Source organism: Cariama cristata, unplaced genomic scaffold (genome assembly GCF_000690535.1).
Source record: "Cariama cristata isolate BGI_N322 unplaced genomic scaffold, ASM69053v1 scaffold38401, whole genome shotgun sequence".
NCBI lineage: Eukaryota > Metazoa > Chordata > Aves > Cariamiformes > Cariamidae > Cariama > Cariama cristata.
The window spans coordinates 825-14,869 of NW_009599337.1; the positions used below are offsets into that span (position 1 = coordinate 825).

Genomic DNA, 14,045 nt, shown 5'->3' on the forward strand with positions numbered 1-14,045 from the left:
TTGTTTACACATTTCAGTGCTGAGAGATTCTGGTGGGGTTTCTTGGCACTTCTGTGGATCAGTAATCTGTGCATATTGTGCAGCAGCTGCCAACACAGAATACTTGATATAAGTGTCCTGGAAGCTAAACACTCAACTTCTGTAACACAGATGAATATGCAGCCCACGCCTCTATTTAAAATGCAGGCCAAACACGGGCCAAATAGTTGTCCGAAGTGTCTGTTTAAAACACTACATGCTGCAGCCTGTAGTTTCTACAAAATGAAATCTTTAGAGAGTAGCTGTATTTGCACTTAAAGATGAGGTCATCTGCTGCCTGTTTGGTTGTTGCATATAGGGTTTAATTTGGCTTCCTTGCCAAAATCCTGATTTTACTTTCAGCTAACAAGGATATGGAAACTTTGTCAACATACAGCACACATGGCAGTGGCATGGTGTGGCAGTGAGTCACTTACAAGCTTAAGTAAGGTTGTGTATGAAGTCTTTTAAAATTGAAACCTTTTATCTTCTACTCTGGCATGATGTCCTCATAGGTGCTTAACCGCTGCCCTTCTTCAGTGGCATCAGAGGCTGGAACAGCATTTGCTGCATACAAGCCAATCTTCAAGCTATGTTTCTGGAAAGTTTTGTCTGCTTTTAAGGTTTCTTAAAAGAAAAAACGAAACGGAAACTTTGAGTCACAATTCTCCTTGATGCTGCCGCTGACCATGCAGCAATTTTTAAAGTGCAAATGTGTGCATATATTATGAAAAACTATAAGTGAGAAGTGATTAAAACAGTGGCATATCCTCAGTGTTTGTTTGCAGCTTATGTAAGAACAGTACACCCTCACACATGTTGGCAAAAAAATACTTTCTCAAATTCATGGAGTTGGCACTTTACAGTGAATTTTTCAGAATGCTATAAAAACTGAATAATCAAAAATGAATAATTTTGATAACATTTGTTTTCTATTATGTACTGGAATGTGATATAAAAGTTAAAACTATAAAATCCCCATGAAATATTTAAGCCTCTTTATAACTCTCTCTCTATTTTTTAACTTTTTTTCCCACAACATATTTTGGCATCTCATTCTGATTTTGAGATCTGTGAATTTTCTACAAAAAAAAGAATAATTTTCTATTTTGAACAGCTGCATTTATAACATTAAAAGAAGAAAGCTAAATATTTTAGAGAAATGTTTTAAGAGCCTCTTGGTGAAGATGCTCTGGTCAGAAGTTTCCAGGAAATAATCTTTTCTTCCTCTTCCAGCCATTTGTAACTATGAAATCACTAATGGTAACTTCCCTGAGATCCCACCAGGAAGTTCAGGTACATATTTTTTCTCTGTTGTGCTACTGTGAATTGGATTATTTTTTTTCACCAAGAGAGGCAAGTGTTTTCTGTGAGAGTAATTCCTGTATTTGAATTAAGTTGATGTCACAGTTACCAGGAGGATCAGATGGAGACAGCTAGCATATGTTTCTCCCAACTTTTAGCACTGTGCTATCTCTCTGAAGGCTGCAAGCAGGCTCCATTGTGCTAAGCCCGGTTACATGTAGTGAAAAAGTATTTCTTGTGCTCAGTAACTGCATTTATTGATTCTTAGGGACTGTCAGCAGGCTGATACAAAATATTTATCTGGATGGAAGCAGTGGAAAAGAACTAGCCGTAAATCATTGAAAAAAGTTCTCAATGAATTCAAGGAGTTGTCATCTTACCTGGAGCTTTGGCGACATGATATTCACAGCATAGAAGGTATTTATTGTCTGATGTCGATTTCTCCTCTTTAAAGTTGCTCTTGTTATTGGTAGTTTTACTTATGTGAGCATAATTTCAGATCTAATTCTATGCGTTAAAGAAGTTACGTGCTTCCCTTATTATTGCTGATGTAAAATCCATCATGGGGTAGAAAGAAATATATTGGAGAAAATTATTAAAAAGTCACGTTTCCGTTTCAGTTATATTGCTAAACGCTTACAGTACTTAAAAATAGCTTTAGTAATGTTTCTTCAGTTAACTCATTGTAACTGAGATGATAATCTGCTTATTCTGTATTTTCAATGATTTTATCATCTTAATCGTTGGCACATATTTCTTTTATTCCCAGGGAAATTTGGTACTGGCATCCAGTCCTACTTCTCCTTCCTGCGTTTTCTGGTCATGCTGAATTTTATAATTTTTATCTTGATGTTCAGTTTTGTTACCTTTCCCAGCATCATTTCTAAATATGGAATATTCAACAGTAGCTATGCTAAAATTCCTCCAAAGAACATAGGTAAACATCTTTGTGTACTGCTGTTGTTTGTAAGATTCCCCCTTTCTATCAGCTTCTCCTCCACCTCCCAGGACAAAGAAATGCTTTTTTATAAGCAGTTGGCATGTTTGAATTAACTCTATCTTGCAGTTTAATGGGCATTACCATTTGAGTGACTTTTCCTGCCTTTCTTTTGACAGAACTTCACTGCACAGTTTATAAACCTGGTGGTAATAAGGGACTTGTTTATTTCTATACTTACCTCAAAGATTTGCTGAGTGGCACTGTAAGTAATTAGATTTTTTAAAATTAGATTTCTGTGTCTCTTATAACGTGTAAATTGTGAAAACATTTTGCTGGTAAGGCATATGCATCACTGGGGTAAAATTAGCCTTTATCTGTGAGAAGGGGAGTTTTAAAACTGACTTTTACTGAGCATCTACAAGGCCTGGCAGGCCAAGTGCTGCAGCCTGCACCTCTCCTCCCCAGCTGCTAAACATTACATATTCGGGAGCACACTGCCTATTGTGCTCTCTGTGTAGGATCTCAGTGTCCTTGTCATAGAGCTCTTTGATTGGAAAGGGGAGGGATTTGAAGCACGTAATGTCTGCATTACAGTTTGGTAGAGGCAATGGCAGTGTTTATAAGCTACAGACTGTTGTAGCTTGCTGGGGGCCCCAGCAGTAACTTTAAGTTTACAAAATGATTGCTTAATACCAGGCTGGATTTAACTGGGCAGTTGCTGCTACTCTTACAAATTCTATTTAAACTTAATGTTTTCCCAGGGCTTCCTTGAAGTGACAAGTTTGTTTTATGGCTATTACACAATAGATGCTGTATGGCTTAGTATCACGAGGTACAACTTGCCACTAGCCTATCTGCTGGCTACGTTTGCCTACCTTGCATTAAGTCTCATCTGGATAATTGGAAGGTAAAGATGTTGGTATAGTTTATTTACTGCTACCTATTGCAGAGTTTACATTGAATTCTTGCTTATAGGGAACATGCTGCATTCTAGAACTCTTTCATATGGAAGTGGAGAATCTTTTGCTTGAGGATGCAGTGCCACAGTAGCCTTTGTCTGTGTTTGGGAAACTGAGCCAGCAAAATAAATAAAAATAAATAAATTTGAAGTATTAGTTTTTCATATGTGTGCATAACAAATCAATAAGACTCTCAACTATACAGAAGTTGTTCGAGGATTTTCTTTTGTTTTTTTTTTGGCCATCTCAGTGTCCTGAGCCAGACCTTTGCAGTGTTGGAGAAGCAATGGATGAGGTGAGAAGGTATGACTGTGGCTAAATGCAGAGGGAAATAACCTGTGTCAGTCATGACATCAGCTGACTTTGCTGCAGAACCTCAAACTGAAAGCTTCCCAGAGACTTGCTGATATAAAGCAAATGTGGCTCTTTGCTCATAGGAGGTGGTCATTTAGTTGTTGATGAGCCAGGTTGCTTGAGGTGTGGGTTTTGTTTCTTTTTCTGTGGATAAAATATGTCTTTTCGTGAATGAAGTAAAGTTGCATTTTTCTCTAGGTCTGTGGAAGGATTTAAGCAGAACTTGGTGCATGGTGAAGATCAATTTCAGAGTTACTGTAACAAAGTCTTTGCAGGCTGGGACTTCTGCATTACCGATCCAAATGCAGCACGGCTAAAACATCACAGCTTGCAATATGAGCTCCAAGTGAGTAACTTCCATTTTTCCATGATCATGGTTTCATATAGCTTAGATGGCTAAAAAAGAGAAATGTATAATTTTGCAGATAATGGAATAAGGATAAGAAGGATCGAAGTGGTTTATACTGGGGGCAGGGCAACCCACATCCTATTGCATGCTTTCTAGGTAGCTAGAATTGTGGTGCAATGTGAGAAGGATTGGCACCGAGATTGACAGCCCTTCCCCCATCCACTGGGGACTGAAGCCATCCTGTTATCTGCTTGTCTTATCTGCCTCTTCCTCACACCCCGGTCCTGCTTCCTGTGTTAGTTTCTACATAATCCAACAGGAAAAGCTTTCCCAGCTGTTGGCAAAACCCTTGTACTGTCAGGAATCAGTTTGAGTGATGTGGGTTATAAGTCTGCAACGTGGTAGGCAGTAGTTTGGGGAGGAATAAAATTCAGATGATACTCCTCATACAATCTGAGAGCATTGTTGCAGTGAGAAGATACTGAAAGTTTTTCACGAGAGTGTCTTTGACACACGTGCACATACAAAATGCTGATGCAGCCAATAGATTTCCCAAATCATAAAGCTCTTTGAAAAAGGAGTCTGAAAGGCTTTTCTGGTGAAACCAGTACCACCTTTTTGCTCTCTCTATGCTAGGAGGAGAGATTCGTGTAGTGAAACAATAACCTTTGAAAAGATACTTCCACTTCAAACCACAGAGCAGTAATTAACAGATTTCATAAATTACAGTGAGTTGGTTTCTACTGTAGTAAAGTTCACAGTCATCCTTTTTCATCATATAACCAGAGCGTCCTTCACTTACCCCACTTTTGTCTCTAGAACTCACACCTTAGAAGAACTTGCACCTTAATATTACTGTTCAATGGAAATAAGTCCTCAGAAAATACCTGGGTAATCTGTGCGTTTGCCCAGGTTAAATCTCCTTCACAGGTGATACTGTATTTTCACATCAGCTAAGGTGAAATATATCAAGTTTACATGACAAGCTGCTCAAGACTGTACTACTTTCTCTCTGTGCCATCCCCCAATTTTCCTTCACAAAGAGTAGGAGAGGGAAATTCAAGCCATAGTGGTGAGGACTGGCTACTACCTGCAGAACTAAGGAGATGAGTGGGCTGATTTCCCGGTTTCAGATTTTAGTACCAGGCCATCTGAGATCAGTCTCTCATGATAAACAGGCAAGTTGTCTTTCTGCCCTTAAGGAGATATGTTACTGATATAGTAGAGATGAGAGGATTACAAGACGCTTGTCTTTGGCTACAGGGCCCTCGGCCTGAGGAGACTGAGTACACACAGGCTTCCACTCCTGCATGGACCTGTTTGTGTCAATGAAAAGGCACTCTGAGTTTAATGTGCTTGGGCAGGTGGTGGAGTGACTCTCTTAGAACAGGCTATGGATTTCCACATCCCAGAGGTAGAAGACCTGGTGTCAAGTGTTGTGTGCTGCACCAGAAAGCTACACATCCTTTTTCTTTTGTTTGTAGACAGACTTGGAGGAAGAAAGACTGAAGCAAAAAATAGCGGACAGGACAATGAAAGAAAAGCTACGCATCTACTCTCTGAGAATATTTATAAATATAATCGTCATTGCAGTTTTATCAGGATGTTTTTACTCTATTTATAGAGCTACTGTCTTCTCTCAAGAAAACTCCAATGTAAGTATCAGATATGACATTAGGACAGATTCAGTTGGGGCTAGTGCTTACAGCAAGAGGAACTATTGTGAAAGTCAAGTATCTTAATATAGCACCTTTCATGCAAGGGGTCTGAAAACGCTTTCTACAGACTTAAACTTTTTTAGTAGGAGAAAGTGAGAAAGATTGAGAACCATGTGCAAAAAAAACCCAGTGATGTTTCCCTTGGATGCGAAGGCTTCGGTGTTGTGTGCCTTGGAGCTAGTGCAGCTAACAAGAAAAGCAGCCCTCACTTTCCTTCCCATGTAACTGTTCTTACCTCATTGTGATCTGCTAGTACAAGCGCTTGTATGTCTGAGCAGTGAACTGGCTAATAAGGGAACTGATCTGGTTAAAACAAACTTCATCATGATGAGTTTCTTGATCTGGTTCACTGCTCAACTGCAGAAATAAGCAGCAAGAGAAGGGGAGAGTAAAGATTATAATCTGTATTGTGGCTTGAGTTACAGCTGTATGGGGAAACAGGAAGACTTTGAACATGGAGCACTTTGCAGAAGAAAAGGTTCTTGCATGAGTAGTGGAAAGAATCAGGTTGGGTGGAATTGTTCCCCCCTGGCAGGACAAGCAGATGGGAAGAAGCAGAACAACAAGAGCAGACAGCAGTTTCAACAGTTTTGCAATAGTAATTGACTTCTCTGTAGGACCCCAGGGTTGAATTAGCCTGGCATGAACGGAGACCACAGTTTTTCTCTCCCTCTGTTCATTGGTGATGTGATGGGCACTGGCTGTGTATGGGGAAAGTTGTACTCGTGGTGGACCTAACTCGAAACTTCCCTAAACTGACAGGATTGCAGAGAGAAAAGCAGGAAATGGGGACTAAAAAAGTGTTTGTGTCAGAGGTATTTTTTCAGGGCAGAGAAAGAGGATAGCACAACACTGAACAACTCAAAAAAACAGCCTCCCTTGCTGTCGGCTTTATGTATAAGGGTTTATGTCTTGACCTTGCCTAAATGAGTAGGTAGAGGAGCTTGTTAAGATAGTAGGAAAGTCAGGGGAGCTGCTTGGCACCAGCGCAAATATCTTGAAAAGTGTCTGCTCTTTGGCATAGGTGTAAAAGCTGGTAGCTGTAACACTGGGTTAGACAATGTAGTCAGACACAAGCCTTGGTGAGATCAGCCTCTTCAAACAGAAGCTTTGGGGAAACGCTAAAATACTCATACCTGGAGGTGGGGGGAGTTACAGGTGAAGGGAGCAGGAGAAAGCAAGGGTGTAGCAGCAAACTGCAGAGATAGCAGTGGTCTGCCGTGTAGTTCCAAATATAGGTGGAGGATGAAGACGGAGTAAAGGATGCTACGTGAATCCTGGACAAGAGAGGCTAGTGGGTAGCTGGAGAGAACACAATGACAGGAAGGTGTGTTTCTCTGAGTATTATCTTTCATCTCTTCTTGTCCAGGGCGTCAGCAATATGAACTTGCAGGCTAATCTCTTAGTGCAGTATTTGCCTTCCATTGTGATCACATTGGCCAACTTCATTGCTCCTCAGATCTTCTCATTTCTGATCAGATTTGAAGATTATTCACCAGCCTTTGAAATCAGACTGACACTCATGAGGTAAAGACGTTTTTATTGTGGCCTTGGATGTGTCAAAAACTTATTCTTGGTAGGTTATAAGTGTAGTAAACTTCGAAATGTCAAGGAGAGATGTTGGACTCTCTGCACTGGAGGGCCTTGGCACTGGAAGCCGAGCAGGCATTGTTTGACTTATGTTTAGTTGGAAACTTTAATTTTAAATCTGGAAACAATCTCCTGTTTTGATGATGGTATAGTGCAGTCATTTCAGTGTCCAAGTTCTTCTCTCAGTTCCATTTAGCTGTGTGATCTGGACATCATCAACAACCTGAATAAATAGTCAGTAGAGAAGTGGCTGCAGAGCTGTGGATTCACACAGCTTTGCATGCAGCAGTTACTTGAATGAGCAAATATGTGTGTACAGCAGCGAGTGAAGCATGACTTTGCTCAGGGCAGAAGTTAAAAGCTTTGGGCTAAAAGATACTTCAATGTGAGAGCATGAAAAACCGACGTTTGGCAGTTTAAGGTGGTAAGATCTGGGTTGAAGCATCTAAACTCTGCAAGCCCCTGTGCTTTGTATTTCTGATTTGGCTAAGTGCCTCTGAAGGCCTGAAGTCACGTGAGAGGGAAATGCTGCACACAGAGTTGTCACCTGGCCTCTCAAGCTGTACTTGAGAGAATTGCAGCCCATTGTGGGATCACAATCTGCAACTGAAATGACTGATCTAGGAAGAATACTGAGAAAAGAAACAAGGAACTGTAGCCTAAAGCAGGGAACGTGAAAAGCAATTTAACTTATTACGAAGGAAAGAAATGTGTTTATTAAATAGTTGGTCGTTCCATTAAAGCTCCATAGGACCCTTTTGTGTTTTGAGCCTTCCTTGGACTCCTGTGCAAGTTGAGCCAGGTGTTAGAATAGCTCTTTTTTGGCAGGTTTGGAATTGGGTTTTGCCTTTCTTCCAGGTGTGTCTTTGTGCGTTTGGCCAATATCGGTGTTCTCCTGTTCTCGCTGTGGAGTCAGATCTCCTACTGTGCCACCAAGGAGTGTGTGGCCTGTGGATACAATTACGAACTCTATCCTGTAAGCAGATTTATCTTGGTCTTTAATCATCTGAACTTGTGAATATAAAGTTTTGCTGTCCGTGAAACTTGCTCGTCTAGACATATTCAGAATAAGACTTAGAGTTGCTGTTGATGTTATACCTGGTGCTGATTCTTACTGCTTGATGCAAACCAGTACAGTTCTTTCATATGTCTAAAACGCTGATTAGAATTAGCTCAGTGGCAGATTATTGTTTTGCATAGACTTTCTGACTGCCATGAGGATTGTTTGAGGTAGCTCTGTTTTGGAGACAATTGCCTTACTGCCTTTTGCTCCAGTAAGACAAATATTTTAGGAATGGGAGTTAACACAATTTGAACTTTATGGTGTTAACTGACTGAGAGGTTTGTTGCTTTAGTGATTGGCAGATTTATTTTTTCACTGGTTATTTAGATTCCTAATCTCATTTTTTTCCTGACTTGTTTTTATAGTGCTGGGAATCTGATGTTGGGCAAGAAATGTATAAACTGATGATATTTGATTTTATTATAATTCTTGCTGTGACCCTCTTTATAGATTTTCCTAGAAAGTAAGTATCTCTGCCTTTTGAGCATACTTTTGCAAATGACTTACAAAACCTGTTTCTTTTTTCTTTTACTAATTCCCCACATTTCTAACCAGATTACCAGTTTTAAAATAAATAATAAACATATTTCTGGTAGCTTTTTATACTTGAGTCTTTTTTTTTTTTTTTTCCTTCAGACATTTTTCTGTTATGTTGTCTAATGCTTAAATGCTAAGTATCTGTGTGTTCCAAATGTGTTTAGAATTCAGCTAAGCTCTGGAACTTCAATTTAGAACTAGTGATGTTCTTTGGTTTTAGGTTGTTAGTTACTCATTGCTCTTGCAAGCCAGTTCAGTGGTGCGGATTGCAGGAATTTGGAATTTCTGACAACGTCCTGGAAATCATTTATGGGCAGACTATCTGCTGGATTGGAACCTTCTTTTCACCACTTCTCCCTGCAATAGCAGCTATAAAATACTTCATCATCTTTTACATTAAAAAGGTAATGAAGGTTTGTGGTAAACAAATCAAATTGAGCACAGTGGTTTTTGTAATGTAGATATGCATCTGATTTAAAACAAGCAACCTAAAAAAAGCCACCCAAGGATGCGGTGTACTGGAAATGAGGTAATGGTATTCCGTTTTCTGTAGGTTTTTTGCTTTTAAAAGAAGGTAGAATTTTGCTTTGAAATCAAGCAAAACAATATTTTAATAATTACATCATCAATTATTTGTCTGACTTTTTAAAAAATAGAATCTTTTTATGTAATAAAGCTAGTTTATAACACTTTTCTACAATAATCTGTTTAATGACAACAGGGCTTGAACAAGATTTTGCCAAGCTGCTAAAAATTTGGAAGCAAAATGGATAATCCAAGCTGGATTGGATGTTCAAGACATGGTTTCTGCATATCAGAAGCTTTGCTCTATGACCAAACAGCTCCTTCTGTGCAACAAATTCTTACTGATATTTTAGTTCTTATGAGGGTGCGTGTATCCAGTGAGGATTTGACAGATCAAAGCTGAAGGTTGTGCCATGGATCATACACCAAATTACTATGTCAGTTGACTCTCTGCAAGTGTATGAGGCCCTCTGGATCAAATTCTTGCCCAAAATAGGAGACATTGACTTATACCAGAATGTAAAGCGTTCTTGTCTTAGCCTTTTTCAGTCAATGTTCATCAAAGGAAGGATGATTATGTGGTAGCTGGTAGCATATTTGAGGATGGAAAATTCAGTTGGTGGGGAAAGTATACTTGGATGTATGTATATAGATGTACTGGTAACATTCTTGCTCACTTTCCCTCTTCAGATCAGTTTGATGCACACATGTAAACCTGCAGCTAGGCCTATCAGAGCATCAAGTTCCAATTTTTTCTTCTTGTTGGTACTGTTGATTGGGCTCGTCTTGGCTTTTATTCCTTTGGGAATCAGCATAGCACAGTAAGTGGCAATTTAACTTCCGTGAAGTTGACATTTGCTCTAAGGTTGTCAGTTCCCTAAAAACAGACACACAACTTTGGAATGATAAATTGGAATAAAATATATTGTGTATAATAAATTAAGTTATTATGTAGTTCATATAAATAAAATTACAATTTTAAAGACAAAGGATGTTTTTACCCCATCAGCAAAATGGTGGTAGGGTTGTGTTTGATTATTTTATCTTTACATTTTGATCTAGCATCTTGTTTCTGTTCTGCTTCTTTGACAGTATCCCCTCCTCCAAGGCATGCGGGCCGTTCAGAAATTTTAACACTTCATGGGCAGTTGTTCCACATACAATACTTGGGTTTCCAACAGGTCTGCAGCAGGTTCTTCATGGCATAGCATCAGAAGCCTTTGCAGTGCCTTTTTTTATGGTCATCTGGTGAGTACTGTGGAGACCTGATTCAGTCATGCAGCTGCATGGTTCATTTCCTTCCTTACTGAACTGATACCAAACAACTATTAGACCAGCTTTTTCATCTGCAGGCAAAAGCATCAAAGCCCAAACCGTGATTTTAAAAACCCAACAAAACAAACCAAACAAAAGCCCGAACCCCATAATTCTGTAAGATAAAATTCAGTATAGAATCATAGAATTTTTAAGGTTGGAGGTCACCTCTAGAGATCATGTAATCCAACCCTCCTGTTCAAAGCAGGGTCAAATAGAGCAGGTGCTTAGGAACCGTGTCCAGTTGGGTTTTGAGTATCTCTGAAGATGGAGACTCTACAACCTCCCTGGGCAATCTGTTCCAGTGTTTGATCACTCTTTCAGTAAAAAGGTTTTTTTTTCTTAGATTTAAATGGAATTTTTTGCATGTCAGTTTAACCCAGCTGTTTTCAAATCTTGGAGCCTTGTTACCTGATACTTTCTACAACTTCTATGTGTGAGAAGCTGTGTAGTTTATTTCAGACTCCACCAAGCCCTTTCTTCCATAGCACATGTTTATGTGTTCTTCTGAACTGAACCTGTTATTGCATACACAAGAAATAACAAGTCCTCTTTTTTGGTTTGTTTTTGTTTTTCTTTTTTTACTTTATCATAAAGCCTGTGTAAGAGGTAGAAGATGACTTGCATTGCTACCCTACTACATATTTGGAAAAGAAAATATGTGATTTATATAGGCATTTATGCCATTCTAGTTCTTGCTACTGGTCTTCATCATTTAATGCACTGTGGATAATCTGGGTCACAAATTGTATCTGGAATATGTACTATAAGGAATACCTGCAGTACTGATCTGTGGCTGCTTACTATAATTACAAATGCCAATGGGAGCAAAGAGTTACTCCAGTGAAACATCCTTAAGTTTAAGTTCTGAGGAGCAAAGCCCCCGTACATACACTTAGAGCAGGGCAGGAACTGGCAGTCTGGAGAGAGCTGTCAGAACACAACCTGTAACATCTGAAAGTGGCCATGCCTCTACATCCCCTAGCACTCTGTCCCTGCCTGCTGGCAGCACAAATTTCTCGGCAGATGCTTTTGAGCAGAGCTATGCCCAACCTACCCCAGCTGTATATTGATTTTTAAAATTTTTTTTTCCTCCAGCAGCTTCCTGTCTGAAGCAAATGCACAAACTGACAATTTCCCTAGCCCATAACAGCCTTTTTCTGACTAATTCTGTTTTGCATGATGCTAACATATAATGTTGGTTTGTTGTTTGTAGCCTCATTATGTTCTACTTTATTGCCTTGGCTGGAGCACACAAACGAGTGGTTGAGCAGCTGAGGGAACAACTGGTTATGGTAAGATTTGACCCACTTTTCTGTACCCCTAAAGTTTTCTTTGCGGTGTCAGTAATCAGGCATGGAGATGAACAACAGTTTTCGTAGTCTTCTGGATACTTGGTGTTTGCACAGGGAGTGAAGAATGTTTTACAAATTACACAGGAAAAATAACTGCAGCACTATACTGTTTCTCAGTAAAGTTGGTTTTCTTGGGTATCAGCTGCAACTGCAGCAAGGTCTGGTTATATCAAGCAACACACATGCATGAGATACGCCTCTGAGAAGCGGTGTCCCTGCTCTTCATCTGTTGTCTTGCTTAAATCCACCCATCTGCATGGTTTTTTTTCTGACAAACAAGAACCTGAATCTTGTGCTTCCTGTCCCCTCTGCCATCTTACACAACCCCCACCTCTATTTCCTTCTCTGCTCTCGCAAACAGGCACCCAACTCCCTACCCTTCCCTCCAGGCCTGTGTTTCTACTGCATCATGTCTGGTCTTAGGCGAGTGCAGGTCCTAACACTGCTTGCAACAGGTACTCAAAGTGGAACAAGTCACCATGAACTAGTCCTTTGGGGAACGGTGCCAGTGCAGACATGCTTCTTTGTGGCCATCAAAAGCTGCTGCCTCGTTTGACACCATTTATATACTGTGGTCTGTCAAACTTTGCTCTAGTCAGAACTTAGCCTCACTGGTAAGACTTCTCACTTTCTTCGGAAATAGCCATTTCTTGGTATGTGCTCCTTTTAGATACAACATTTAACAACCTGTCCCTAGGAAAACACTGTGCTAGGGAGAGATTTTTGAAGAGTAAGGAATATAGGAGCAAAAGCCTTACTGCTTTTTCAAGGGTTCCTAAATCAGTTAGGAATTTTGAAAATCCTTGCATGCTTTTTATTTTTGTTTGTTCAGTGTTGTTAGGTTTCTTTGAAGTTTTAAGTTTTTAGGCGTCTGAGATGTTCTTACTAGGCTCAATGCAAAACTGTTAATATGTGATCTAACATGCGATAAATGACGCCAAGACTATTGTAAACTTAAAATTGTTCAGGCAGTCAAGAGTGTGCGGGGAGCCACTAATTAGAGTACAACGTGGTGAGTGCACCTATTTGTTTCTAATAAAGAAATGAGCTGTTCATGGATAACTTGTACTACTTCTGTTCATCTAGAGCGTACTTTTTATCCTGTCTTTGCAGGAGAGTCGTGACAAGTTGTTCTTAATCAGAAAGATAACAGAAGCGCAGGGGCATCCTTGAAAACCACGAAAAGCCAGAAGAACTTGACTTCCTGAAACTCCCATAACCACTAGATAAGAGTAGAACCACCTGCAGCACCTTAAAAACTGAGCAGCTGACTGGCACCCTGGCACTGCGGTCTATCTAACGGATGCTTATTGTCTTAGTCTTGATTATGCTAGTGGGCCTTAAAATTTCCAAGACTGGAAATTTAGCTAATTTATACCATGTTAGACCTCTCCAAGAAATTGTGTGGTAGGACACTTTATTGCTGCTACAATTTCAGGGTTGTTGGGGTTTGCTAAGTCCCTGTTTTTTCAGGGATTTTGGGTAAAATGTGATCAGAACTGAAACTCTGTTTAAGAACTTTGTACTGTTTTTACAAATTATGCTTTAAGAATGGAGAGGGAGGGGAAAGGTGTGGTTATACATGTTTCCAACTCACCTCTCTCTTGAAACTGAGGCAAAAGAGAGAGAGTGCATAGGAAAAGAAAATATGGCATGAGTTTGAAATCAGTTTTCTAAATAATTTTAGAGAAGAGACTTTGATATTTATTTTGCTCTGAAATAGCAACTGCAGTTGAACACTGGATAACTTCACAAAATGGTTCAGAGAAAACAAGCTGATAAAAGAGCTCCGAATAAACAGTGGGAGTCAGAAGAGACCACCAGTCAGGTCACTGAGCGGTGCATGCCTGTCTCAGGGAAAGTCATTGCTTGGGTATCAGCCTCACTTCTGTGGAGTAGCCTTTTTTTGTTTTCTTTTTAAATGTGTTAAGGCATTATTACTTGTGTTTTATTCTTGTACAGACATCTTGACTACTGTTCTCTTTGTTCTAAAATGTGAATATTTGAGAGTTTAGTTA

The 14,045-nt window shown here is 39.7% G+C and overlaps 1 protein-coding gene across 1 annotated transcript; it reads left to right on the top strand.

Annotated features, from left to right (window-relative positions):
* Positions 1–1,591: 1,591 nt before the first annotated feature.
* Positions 1,592–13,200, top strand: TMC7 (transmembrane channel-like 7; the record flags this gene model as incomplete). The annotated part of the gene is made up of 15 exons (XM_009709644.1): positions 1,592–1,740; positions 2,093–2,260; positions 2,440–2,525; positions 3,025–3,170; positions 3,775–3,922; positions 5,410–5,580; positions 5,733–5,735; positions 7,013–7,170; positions 8,092–8,209; positions 8,662–8,759; positions 9,054–9,237; positions 10,049–10,179; positions 10,451–10,606; positions 11,889–11,967; positions 13,141–13,200. Coding segments are annotated over 15 exons (1,855 nt in total), but the record flags the coding sequence as incomplete, so codon positions are not given.
* Positions 13,201–14,045: the final 845 nt, after the last annotated feature.